Below are 14,131 nucleotides of genomic sequence, written 5' to 3'. Positions count from 1 at the left end.
AACGGTTTTAGTGACGAGTTGTGTCACTGCCTCTCTCCCCCCAACAATGACTCATTGTCTGCCTAGGGGAGTGGCTGAAGAGTTTTCTTCAAAGTTTTCCCCAACAATACTGGCACTTGAACCAGCATCTTCAAAGGACCTGAATATCATTAAAGGTCATTACAAAATATCATAGTGTCTTCCCTATAGCTATCTTCTCTCATCTCATCCCTGTCAAAGGAACAACACACATTCATGCACATACCAAAATAGAAAGATTGAAAATATTTACAAAGACAAGTTGGGAATATTTGTGTGAGTCTGTCTCGTTCTTTAGCAACTGAAACGTGTGTGTGTGTGTGCGTTTGAGTATTTGGAGTGCGGAAAGGTTAAACAAAGCCTACAAATGAAGAAGGAAAATGGGTAATGTTGTAAATTTGTCCACAATTGGCAACCTTCATTGCCCAAGGGCCGTCGAAACTGTGGCATAGGTCGAAAATAGAAAAAACAAAACAAGAAAGTTAGGGGGGGAGTTTTGTAATCAAGTCAGCAGTTTTTGAATTTCAATAAAACTACAAGTGGGAGTTAAAATTTGTAAAAATAGTAAACTAATCCAGCAAAGAAAGCATCGCCAAAAAAAGTGGTAATGTTCTTTTTTTTTGTTTCAGAATTTAAAATTGACGTAGAAGTGATGAATTTAGCATGTATTTGTCATTGGACGGATCTCCACAGTTGCTTTGAATATACATCACTTCTAAACCCTAGACAGTCATCCTTCGTCAAAATGACAACGCGTACTTTCATTTTCGATCTAAAATGAGTTTTTGACAATATTTATGTTATAATAATTCAACCATTTTATGAATTTTTCTTTTATACTAATTAAAAACAAATAAGAAAATAAAACAAATGTTGGTTATCATTTTTGCTCACGATGCAAATTACAGCGTCTAAAAATAGGCCGCTGTCAAAATGACGAAGGATGACGCTAGTGTACAAAAAAGAAGGATGACTTTCCAGGGTTTAGATGGAAGTTCTGTCTTTTGGAAGTGAATGAAAAAATTTTGAGATATTTTACCAAATTAATAATTTTTATAATTTATTTTCGAATTTTTAATACATTCTAAAGCTTGTCTGAAATGTTTGAATTCAAGTACACACAAAGAAAATTTCATTAAAAGTCAGCCAACGAAAAATTTTCATTGATATAACGAAACATTTTCATTAATACAATGAAAATATTCGTTAATAGCACGAAACGTTACGTTGATTTGCAGAAAATTCGTTATATTAACGAAAAATTCGTTGTATTAACGGATTTGTTTCATTGGCTGACTTTTAACGACACATTTTGTTAATATAGCGAAACTTTTTCTAGGGCTATAGTACCTTTTTTGAAATAAAATGTTCATACCATTTTAAAATTTTTTACTGTGTTTAACGTGTTCAAGACAAAAAAGTTAAAATTATTCCTTACAAATATAAAAAATGGTTTACAAAAAATTTTTTGGAGGTGCTTTTGTCTTTAGAACAAATTCCAAAATTTTTCCTGGGTATGATAAACAGTGGATTAGTTTTTTGTTCGTTATTTTTTTTTATTAACTTTGATCAAAACGTTTTATGACATGCTTATAACCGAGCGAAATTCAGGAATAGATCGATTTTTAAACAATCTCATTTGAGGTTTACACGAGAAATGTAACATGTCCATATATGGATTATTCATGGTTATACTTCCTGACTCTGATATAGCTTCCATATATGTTTACAATATCTCGAACTGTGAGAGAGGTTTTTTTTTTTTTTATAAATTTGCTTATACTCGGGACCTTAAGCTAAATATCATAGATTAAAACTACATTGCGTTCATTCTGGTCGAAAGAAATTTAACTTTTCCTCTTTTTAACCATTGTGCTTTAATTGTCTAATGAAACTATGAAAACTTCTGTGGCAATGGTAAAATAAAATGCCATTCCATATCGTAAACATTAAGCACCTCGATCTTACGAAATTTTAGTAAAATTTTCACGAAAATCAGACATCAAAGTTTAAAAATATTCAAATTAAAATGTAAATTCTCTTCCTTACAGTCTTGCATCCTTCGATATCTCCTTGTCACCATTTGGTGACTATCAAATATCCGGCATCATGAAATTAACATGGAAATAAGATGGCACGGTAAGAGTTAGTAGACACGAACAAAGTTTAGTTACTAATTTTCACCCAACATCTAAACCAAAGCAAAACGTAAATTGGCTTAAATGTTAATAGATTTTCTAAATCTCCTATTTGTGATAGTAGGCCTGATGGTTTTCGTGGCTGACAAGGAGTCAAGGATTTTGGGCATGAGTGGAAATGTGTTTTTCGATGGTTACTTTGCATATTTCCTACATTTCCAACTTACCTCCAACAAAGATGTCAACCTGTGTCCAATTAAGTTTTGTGGCAATACTTTTAACGGCAAAGGAAATTGCTTCGTATGATGGCAGAAAATTGCTCGATTCCTGAAAGTAAAGATAAAAACAAGGACATAGCCAATCAACAGTCAGTTAAAGGTAAAATATTGATATGGTTTCGATATAAGATTAGCAAGTGCTTATGTTAATTTATACAAAAGTTAAATTTAAAATGGTAAGTTATCTTATAATAAAAGTCGTGTGAGTGCTAGTAGATCAGATATAAAACACAGGTGCCAATTTTTTTTAAAGAAGAAAAGGAAATAAGTTTGCAATCTCTTTTAAAATGGAAAGAAATATTTATTCTTGGTCAATATCCGTACGTGTTTTTAGTATTGTCAGCAATCACCTGCCAACCTATTGTGCTTAGAATTGTCTGCTGGAAATTTCGATTGTAATAAAAAGTTCAACATTTTCGAAAATGTTTGCAAAATATAAAGAAAAGCGCTGTAGCTTTTGAGTTTAGGATCCCTGGCGGAATTATAAATTAACAATTAGAGAAGTAGTGTAACCCTAGGTTTACACCTTTCCAGCAAATCGATATCGCAATATATCATGAACCTTTATTCTGTTCATAGTCCAAAATAATTTTACGAGAATTTTTAAGGTGGTTTCCAATTTAGTATTCCTTAAGGATTCTGTCCTTGTTTTATTACAAATGCTTAATATTGGACCAGTTTTTATTCAAGCCTCTTTATAATCAACATTGCCTATGTTGTTTCATAGAGACTAAGAAAACACAGTGTTAATCCATTTGAAATAAAATTTAAAACTGTATCTCATAGTCCTTATCATTCGTTCCATCTTTAATAAGGGGATGGTTTCTTAATTTTATTTCGTTTTTCCTTAGGAGGAGATACGCAGTTGAAAAACACTTCACGTCAATTTATTTTTTTAAATATCCTTCACATAGAATTACCACAACTGTTTTGCAAAAGAAGCTTGATGTTGATCCATCAGGTGTAGTAAAAGGATCTCCATTATATTGCTATGAAACTGTAGACTTTAATTATCTTAGTGATCCAATTCAATTCAATCCACGCTTTGTTCTCTAACCTGTAGTTATTTTTATGGCAATTTCATTATACCTCTCTCACAGAAGCCCCTATTTCTATTGGCAGAAAAATGAGGCAGTCTATTTTCACAAGTCGCACACTTTAAGCGATTTTGTCACCTGCATAATTGTTCGCTATGGGCGGGAAGAGATTTTAATCTCTTTTAATCTCTATAAGTGGTTGATGCATAAAAACTTCTCAATCGAGCTCACAGAGTTTTTTGTGAGTCACTATCGATGTGTGCTGGTCAAAGTTGGCAGCCTCTCTTGAAGCGATTTTTTCACCAGGAAAATTTGTTCGAAATGGGCGGGAATAGATGGTGCCATGTCGGGACTATATGAGGTGGAGGCATAAAAACGTCCCAGTCAAGCTTCCAGATCTGTGAGTAACTACCGATGTGTGTGACCTATTGGTCAAAGCCGGATACTTTTGCGAGAAAGCTTCCTTTATACGGATGAAAAAGACTGTTTTCCATATGTTTGGGTGTAAAAATTATATGTTTGGAACTCAAATTTTTTAAGACAATATTTTTAAGTGCAAGCATATAATGTTCATAAACTAGCAAAACATGTTTGGGACATATATGTTAATATGTTAGAACATATTATGTTTGGGACATAAAATGTTTGTAAATATAATATGCTTAGATGCAAACATATATTAATTTGGAAATAGCCTATACAATATATGTGTTTAGAAAGAGAGACCTAGAGAGTATGGTGCAAGTAAAATAATGGAAGTAACCAATTGGCGCCTTAAAAATATGTCCACACAAAGAAAATTTCATTAAAATTTTTTACTACCAGTGTATGCCCTAAGGTGAAACATAATATGTTTGAACAATACAAAAAATATTTTGTTTGCACCAATCTGGAAAATATATATGCTTGAAGCAAAATGTGTTTGGGGTATATGTTACAGAAGCGATTTTTTTTGAGGGTGTAGATAGTCAAATAATTGACAGTGTCATTTCGTGGTAAAGGGTAATACGGTCAAAATTTGGTCAAGGGAAAACGCGTTTATTTAAAAAATCAAATTAAATTTCTTTTTTAAGTTCAATTAGTATAAAATTCAAGAAAAATATTCAGTTAGGCTTTCGCTTTTCCAAATCCGAATTGCCGGACCTGCCATCAGATTTTGTACAGCCACCTTGTCCACCTTCTTCGCCGCAGAAAACCAGTTTGCCTTGAACTGCTGCTCCTCCTTAGCAGTTTTTTTGGTCTTCTTTAGGTTCCGCTTGACAATAGCCCAGTATTTCTCAATTGGGCGGAGCTCTGACGTGTTGGGAGAGTTCTTGTCCTTGGGAACCACCTGCACGTTGTTGGCGGCGTACCACTCCAGTACGGAACAACCGTGTTTCTTCAGGAAAGGCAGCAGACGTTTATTCAAACACACTTTCACGTAAATTTCTTGGTTGACAGTCCCGGAAGCTATGAAAATGCTGCTTTTCAAGCCACAGGTACAGATGACTTGCCAAACTAGATATTTCTTTGCGAACTTTGACAGTTTTATGTGCTTGAAAATATCTGCTACCTTTCCCCTTCCTTTTGCCGTATAAAACTCCTGTCCCGAAAGCTGCTTGTAGTCGGCTTTGACGTAGGTTTCGTCGTCCATTATCACACAGTCAAACTTCGTCAGCATCGTCGTGTACAGCCTCCGGGATCTCGCTTTGGCCGTCGTATTTTGTTTATCATCGCGATTTGGAGTCACTACCTTCTTGTAAGTCGATAGTCCGGCTCGTTTTGTGGCTCGATGCACGGTTGTAGACGATACACCCAGCTTATTTGCGGCATCTCGGAGAGAGAGGTTAGGGTTTCGCTTGAAACTACCGGCAACTCTATTTGTCGTCTCAGCGGCTTCCGGTTTTCGATTTCCCCCCGATCCAGACTTCCTGGCTGTCGACAAACGTTACCCAAACACTTTAATTTCATTTGTAACGGTTGATTTGGCAACTTTTAGCGATTTTGCCAGCTTTTCGTGCGTAGCCGAGCTACGCTGCTCCGAGCTGATACGCTCCGAGCTGATACGCTGCTCTTCTTGCTTGGACGGCATTTTGACAACTGAAGAGTGAATTCCAAAATCAAAATAGGACAACACTCTACGCACACACACCTTCAAAATGAGGGGTGTTCAGGTTTTTTAAATGCAAAATTGAAAGAAATACCTCAAGTTTATATTGACCAAATTTTGACCGTATCACCCTTTAAGAGTTTTGACAAATGGGAGCATCTCATAGTAAAATTTCCCTGCCGAACACCCAGCTAATATTTTCTGGCCAATCCACCGAGTTTCAGTCAATACAGTTTTCCCTTGAAATTATCCTAAGTGATAGACATTACCAGTCACCAACAGCTTTAGAAATGGCTTGTTTTCGTTGATATTCACCTGCTATACGCAGATAGAATTTTTTCTCTTGAAATATTTTAAAGTTAGACAAATAAATAAAATCTTTCTATTATTGTGTCTTCTCCAATTTACGAATTTTTTCTTAGATTTGAAATTACATAGAATTTTTCAAAAGGTCCCCAGAATATCCCTTAAGACGTTGTCACTATTTGTCCTTTCTAATTCAAAGGCTTGTATTTGTAACTGACACATAATGGCACGTGCAATGACATGTCGCCTATACTTTTGTCTGTCATGTAACAAAAGCCGCTGTGCTCCAGTGAACCATAAATATTTTCAATATCCAATCGATAGCTTAACGCAACGCGTTTTTTGGGCAGAGAAGAGGATATTGCAAACAACACCTTTGTTTGCCAAAATCCTTACCATTATCTGTGTGTTGGTGTTAATCATAAATTTACAAAATTGCAAATCTTTTGTGTTTATTTGCTCATTTTGTTCATTGAACAAAAATTGCTGTCTAAACATAGAAACAGTGGAAACACAATGGAAGAAAAGGCTTTTCAAATTTCTTTAATAGCACGCTCAAGGCGAGTAGGTTGTATAAGTTAGGGCGGTAATTTCCAATAGTCAAATATGAAAGGCGTAACACAGTGTTTGATACTCTGAAGAATTTATGAATTGCTCAGATATATCTCCACTCCAAAATTGATTTTAATTGTAGTTATTTTTAAATTAATTTATGTAATTATGTTTTCTGTTTTAGCTTGAATACTTTTGGGTTTTTGATATAAAATTTTGTTCCTAATTAAACTTTTTTTTTTAGTTTTTGTTTTGGCATTCATATGCTAGCAATTGATACTATAACGCATAAGCTTATACAATATTACCATGGAAATACCAGACATCAGCCACTGTTTGCTATTCATAAGCGTAGGGAGGTCTCTGGGGAGGGGGCTTAGACTCCCCAGAAAAATTTTAAACACCCCAAGAATTTGGAAACGATTATCCATTTTTATAAAAATTAAACAAGTAAAGGGTGATTTGTTAAGAGCTTGATAACTTTTTTTTAAAAAAAAACGCATAAAATTTGCAAAATCTCATCGGTTCTTTATTTGAAACGTTAGATTGGTCCATGACATTTACTTTTTGAAGATAATTTCATTTAAATGTTGACCGCGGCTGCGTCTTAGGTGGTCCATTCGGAAAGTCCAATTTTGGGCAACTTTTTCGAGCATTTCGGCCGGAATAGCCCGAATTTCTTCGGAAATGTTGTCTTCCAAAGCTGGAATAGTTGCTGGCTTATTTCTGTAGACTTTAGACTTGACGTAGCCCCACAAAAAATAGTATAAAGGCGTCAAATCGCATGATCTTGGTGGCCAACTTACCGGTCCATTTCTTGAGATGAATTGTTCTCCGAAGTTTTCCCTCAAAATGGCCATAGAATCGCGAGCTGTGTGGCATGTAGCGCCATCTTGTTGAAACCACATGTCAACCAAGTTCAGTTCTTCCATTTTTGGCAACAAAAAGTTTGTTAGCATCGAACGATAGCGATCGCCATTCACCGTAACGTTGCGTCCAACAGCATCTTTGAAAAATACGGTCCAATGATTCCACCAGCGTACAAACCACACCAAACAGTGCATTTTTCGGGATGCATGGGCAGTTCTTGAACGGCTTCTGGTTGCTCTTCACTCCAAATGCGGCAATTTTGCTTATTTACGTAGCCATTCAACCAGAAATGAGCCTCATCGCTGAACAAAATTTGTCGATAAAAAAGCGGATTTTCTGCCACTGATTTTGGTAATAAAATTCAATGATTTGCAAGCGTTGCTCGTTAGTAAGTCTATTCATGATGAAATGTCAAAGCATACTGAGCATCTTTCTCTTTGACACCATGTCTGAAATCCCACGTGATCTGTCAAATACTAATGCATGAAAATCCTAACCTCAAAAGAATCACCCTTTATATATAACCGCACAAAGTTCCGCTAAAGATTTTCATGCATAATCGAATTACTTGGCTTGTGGTAGCAGTTGCCGATGACAATATTTGAAGACTGATATTTATGAAATAAAGCTGTGGTTGAACAGTTTAAGGAGCTTTAGTTTAAGAACTAAAGTTCCTTTATTATTTTGTTTAGTCTGATATTGATATTAAAAGTATTCTTTCATAAATTAATATCTTAATAATGCTGCAAAAAAGGCTATAACCCCCCTAGGAAAATTGTCCAGCTACGCTAATGTTGCTATTCGATTTCCATACTAAGCTAGCTGTGAATGCGATTGCTTTTGTTTACCATGGACTACAATAGAGACGCTTTTTCTCCGATTTAATGGCTTTGTGAGTGTGAATAGATTTTTCAACAACCCCAGGTAAATTTTGGCTGGAATTGTTGTGCCGGTTGGCATAACACCATTATCGACCCCCATCGCAATGGCATGGACCGTGGTGAGAGCAAATATGAATGCACGCGAATGATTGAAATAAAGTTAAAGCCGCTTAGTCTCTGCTTATGCGAATGTGTAACTGGATCGAAATCGAATACAAGGACATTCGATTTGATGGGCTTTTGTAAGTCATTTGAATTTCAATGGATTTTTGATTAAACATGACATAATAATATTATAGGTAGCATGGTTAGTAGTAGTAGTAGTATTATTTAATGTGGTTTTGTTTAAGTACACACCAAGGACAAAGTATTATTTGTCCTTGGTGAAGATGGTGACACATGTTGTGGTTTCTCCTCCGTTTCATCCTTACTTCAGTGAACAAAAGAAATTATTAGAAAACAATCTAATAAAAGTTTCTTCTTTTTCACACCTACTTCATCCAAGTTTATCTAGGACCTTACATATGCAAATATTGCCAAGTGCAGTAGCATCCTAGGATGGAAGGAAATAATAAATCCTCTTTTGAAAGTACCATCACCATACATTCATCCATATGTTCCTTGTAGCATATGTTGGTGCAGTGCAAGTTATAGGAAATTGAATTATGGTTCAATTACATTACTTTGGAAACATGGGGGGGGGGAGGGGAAGGAAAATGTGTTAAGGCAACATTGTGCAGTGTGACACGTAGAAAGGAGATAAGATATAAAGAAGTTGTCCCAAAATTTTAGAGGGAAACTTTTAATGGAATTAATGGAATTCTAAATTAGGGATTTAGATGCTATATATTTTTAAATACAGAGAAACGCTCGACGGTAAAGTACGTACGTACGAAATAAAATCGATAGGGGCCAACTATATCATAGATTATTCACAACTATTGTATGGCCACAAGTTTTCTTTGGATAATTTAAACCGTTAAAATTTTCTATCCGTGAAATATATTTCGCTCAATATTAATTTCCTCATTTTCCAAGAAGAAATCGATTATTGTTTTTTTTTCTTTTGGCCACCCATTTTATTCTCTTTAGCAAGTGTTGTGTAATTTTTTTCATCCATTAAATGGATTTTCAATATTTTATCTCCGTTTTTTTCCTGATCTGATTTTTATCGTATAATTCGCATTATTACCGGCCAATGATTTTAATGCATACTGAAGGTATCTTCCTCATTGGAATTTCTGTGTCTCCATAAAACTGTAAGCAATCGAAGGTAATCAATTTTGTCTGTAACTTTGATGCATACAATATTCTTGGAAAGACAGCAAAAACTGCTAGGGGAGAAAACATTTAAGTCCTGGAAGCCAATAATGGCTGACGGCCATGTTGCTCCATTTATAATGGACCGAATGTCTGCCTTCAACTCAATCAATATGTCGTCCCTTGTGTGTTTTATTGTGTGAAGAAAAGAAATACAATTCTACTACAAGAAATATTCGCGTTTCAGAAGAGAAAAGTCCTTGGGTGGAGAAAATTGATCATTGTGCAGATAAGTGCTAGTACGCAACCACTAGGGTTGTTTTAAGGTAGATTTCCAACAAAGATGAAAAACCTCGATAGAATGCGGTAAGTTTTAATTTTTTAAAAGAGAGTTTGTTCTATATATATAGCTTTTATATATAAATATATACAGCTTTTATATATAAATATATATATAGCTTTTATATATAAATATAAGTTCAGCCGGACCTTAAAAATCTGTTTGAAAAACGAGTATCGATGTGGTCCATGGGTGCGTATGATTTTTGTTATGTATTCCTTAGCGGTGTGTATACGCACCATGGTACCATATAGCTCTCAATATGCATTTATTCTCATATTGCTACAAGAGCTAGACAGAAGTGGGTTGTTTTTTTGGCCGAAGCCGACGTTCAGCAAAACAGCAATAATCGGCTGAAGCCGAATATTTTCTTGAAATTTGTAATTAAAGAAATTTGGTGTATTTTAGTTCAATATTAGCATAATTTGGTCAACAAAGGCATAAAAACAACAATAAAAGATAATTCAGTCTATGTCTTTTAGAACTAACACACATTATAGCATTCGAAATTCAGTAATTTGATATTATATTGGCAAATAATAATTTTCTATAAATTTTTTAAGTTTTGTTTGTACTCGGTGTTCAACACTGGGACCATGTGATATGAAATAAATTATTCAAAAAGCTTCGGCTTCGGTTAATTCGCCTCTTGACGCCGAATAACGATCACGGCTGCAACATATGGTAGATTAATACAAAAAAATTTTAGATTTTTTACTGTTTTGTAGATTGGTAGAATTCTTCGTGTCTTGGTAGATTTTGCAAAATATTCCTCTCCAACTAAGAGGTACAAAATTTTCTAAGAAAATAAAATGTTGACAAAATTTTCTACAGAAATAAATATTTGACAAAATATTCTATACAAATAAAATTTTGGCGAATTTTTCTATAAAAATAAAATTAAAAATAATTTTATAAAAAAATTTAACAAAATTTTCTATAAAAATAAAATTTTGACAACATTTTCTATTAAAATAAATTGTTGACAAATTTTTCTATAAAAATAAAATTATTGTTGTTTTTGATTTCAGCTTAAAACCATGCATTGACTAAACTACAAGTGTAGCTTAACCAACAGAGGAAAGTATGCTTGTCAAATTTATTTGGGCAAAGCCCTATAGACTGCAAGATGGTTGGATGTACAGCTGTTTCGGAATTACCACATTCCTCATCAGCATCCTCTACTTGCAGCAAAACTATCAACCAATTATCAGAATAAATTCGGGTAATTCACTCAACTCAAAGTGAACTACACTTGAACCTTCTGAAAAAAGGTTTGATAGTCGGCTATTGCCTAAATAAATCCAACCATCTTGCAGTGTATAGGGCTTTGCCTAAATAAATTTGACAAACATTATTTTCCTCTGTTGGTTAAGCTACACTTGTAGTTTAGTCAATGCATGGTTTTAAGCTGAAATCAAAAACAACAATAATGATTGAAGAGAAACCAACAATAACAAACAAAACGAATAAAAATAAAATGTTTACAAAATTTTCTATAAAAATAAAATTTTAACAAAATTTTCTATAAAAATAAAATTTTAATAAAATTTTCTATAAAAATAAAATGTTGACAAAATTTTCTATAAAAATAAAATTTTGAAAAAAAAATTGTATAAAAATAAAATTTTGACAAAATTTTCTATAAAAATAAATTTTTGACAAAATTTTCTATAAAAATAAAATTTTGACAAAATTTTCTATAAAAGTAAAATTTTGAAAAAAAATTGTATAAAAATAAAATTTTAACAAAATTTTCTTTAAAAATAAAATTTTCTATTAAAATAAAATTTTAACACAATTTTCTATAAAAACAAAAAATTGACAAAATTTTCTATAAAAATACAATTTTGAAAAAAAAATGTATAAAAATAAAATTTTGACAAAAATTTCTACAGAAATAAAGATTTGGCAAAATATTCGATAAAAATAAAATTTTGACGAATTTTTCTATAAAAATAAAATTTAAAAAAATCTAAAAAATCTAAAATTTTCTATAAAACTAAAATTTTGGCAAATTTTCTATAAAATTAAATAAAATGTTGACAAAATTTTCTATAAAAAAAAAAATTTTACAAATTTTTCTATAAAAATAAAATTTTAACAAAATTTTCTATAAAAATAAAATTTTAACCAAATTTTCTACAGAAATAAAGATTTGGCAAAATATTCGATAAAAATAAAATTTTGACAAAAATTTCTCCAGAAATAAAGAGTTGGCAAAATATTCGATAAAAATAAAATTTTGACGAATTTTTCTATAAAAATAAAATTAAAAAAAAAAATCTATAAAAAAATCTAAAAAATCTAAAATTTTGTATAAAACTGAAATTTTGACAAATTTTTTATAAAATTAAATAAAATGTTGACAAAATTTTCTATAAAAATAATATTTTTAAAAAATTTTCTATAAAAATAAAATTTTAACAAAATTTTCTATAAAAATAAAATTTTAACAAAATTTTCTATAAAAATAAAATGTTGACAAAATTTTCTATAAAAATAAAATTTTGAAAAAAAACTTGTATAAAAATAAAATTTTGACAAAAGTTTCTATGAAAATAAAATTTTGACAAAATTTTCTATGAAAATAAAATTTTGACAAAATTTTCTATAGAAATAAAAAGTTGACAAACTTTTCTATACAAATAAAATTTTGACATAATTTTCTATAAAAAAAATACATTTTGATAAAAATTTTCTAAAAAAAGCAAATGTTGGCAGAACTTCTTCATTAATAAAATTTTAACAAAATTTACTAAAAAATAAAAGATTGAGAAAATTTACTATAAAAATAAGATTTGGACTAAAATTTCTATAGATATAAAATACTGAGCAAATAGAAATAAAATTTTGACAAAAGAAGATTTCTTTGTTTGGTAACATTTGCTCCAAATTTCGGTACATTCTTTGGGTCGTGTGGCAATCGTGAGATGCCGTTTCGTGGCCGATTACCAATTTTTTGCCGAATGTCGATTCATCGGTCGAGCTCTAATTGCTACACATATAACTAACTACCATAACTTTGGCTATCCGAAATTTTTTGATGTATTTGGAAAAACTTAGCGTTGAGGATAAAACCTCTCAATATCCGATCCAATATACGGTATACGATTTTGTGGTTTAAAAATAATAAAAAATAAGTAGGACTTCTTCTTGGTGTTACTTTCGGAGCAATAGATTGATAAAATAAATGACCAAAGCAAAACAATTTAAAGATTTTTCATACAGACTTAGTTATTAAATATATGGGACTAAAGTATACGTGATTCTAAGTGAACTATCAAAGCCCTTTATTCATTCACCATTGGAATACAGCAAAATGATATTCAAATCACACTGTTAGAGTCCTCTAGACATGATTTGCATTTGTGTTTAATGAACTGTTGATGCCACAGGGCTTGGGGTAAACCCACATATGTCACATAACTTCCTTCCAAATTGTAGAACCTTTTAGTCTCTAAGGATTTCACAGAAATCTTAACTGATGCTAAACAAAAAGGTGAAAAGACACAGCTGTGACTGTGGCATGTGTTCACAAGGAAACTCAGATCAAAGATTAAAATGTAGGCCTATTTCTTGTCTTTTACCAAAAATCTTACTTTATTTTATTTTTCCATTTCCAAGAATCGAGTACCTTTGAAAGCTAAGCCCTTTGATATTTATGTCAAATACGGGAAAATGTTTACTTTTGAAAGCTGCTAAGCAAGTGCTACCAACGGAACTAACTTCAAATATCAACTTGACAAAGTTCATCTACCATGTCTGTCCGTCTATCCCATCCATATCCTTCTTTAGAGCCACATGTGTACTTGACAGGCCAAATAATGGCAAAGAATTTGTAGTATAAAATGGTGGAAGATGGGTTAGTTAGAAAGCTTTACAATTTCTTTAAATTGTTTTTTGTAACATGAACAAAATTTTATGTATAAGAATCGCCCATTATGTAGCATTAAAATTTCGCAAATCATCTTAAATAATAGCCTGATTTCCAGAATATCAAAGCAACTAGGCAATTTATTTTACCTATATCGAAAATTGCCTATTCCCATGATGATGACTTACGCCAATATCTCTTTGGCGTGTTTTCTACTTATGTGAGAACGATGTTATTATCACGTCAGGGATTTCTTTTGAGAAATTAGCGTAAATCTGTCAATTGTTTGAATGATGAGCATATGGATCCTTAAAACGTAATGCTCGTTTGTCGTTATCACTCATACAAATTGTATACGTGAACGATATTTATTTACCTACGTGGCAGTTACATTTCATTCATATGAACTTGTATTCGTATACTAGGGTAATTCGACTTTTTGAAAAATATTTTCGCTACAAAAATTAAAACAAAAATAATAATCA

General features: G+C 32.2%; 1 protein-coding gene across 1 annotated transcript in view; it reads right to left on the bottom strand.

Annotated features, from left to right (window-relative positions):
• The window catches only part of LOC142220913 (uncharacterized), an 86,207-nt gene that overhangs the window by 39,354 nt on the left and 32,722 nt on the right, over window positions 1-14,131 (bottom strand). The window contains exon 4 of the mRNA XM_075290325.1: window positions 2,384-2,483. Within this exon, the coding sequence (XP_075146440.1) occupies window positions 2,384-2,483 (100 nt within the window). The remainder of the gene's footprint in view (window positions 1-2,383; window positions 2,484-14,131) is intronic.

The sequence above is a fragment of the Haematobia irritans genome, chromosome 1 (assembly GCF_050003625.1).
Source record: "Haematobia irritans isolate KBUSLIRL chromosome 1, ASM5000362v1, whole genome shotgun sequence".
In the NCBI taxonomy this organism is placed as follows: domain Eukaryota; kingdom Metazoa; phylum Arthropoda; class Insecta; order Diptera; family Muscidae; genus Haematobia; species Haematobia irritans.
This window is presented reverse-complemented; position numbering and strand designations above follow the sequence as displayed.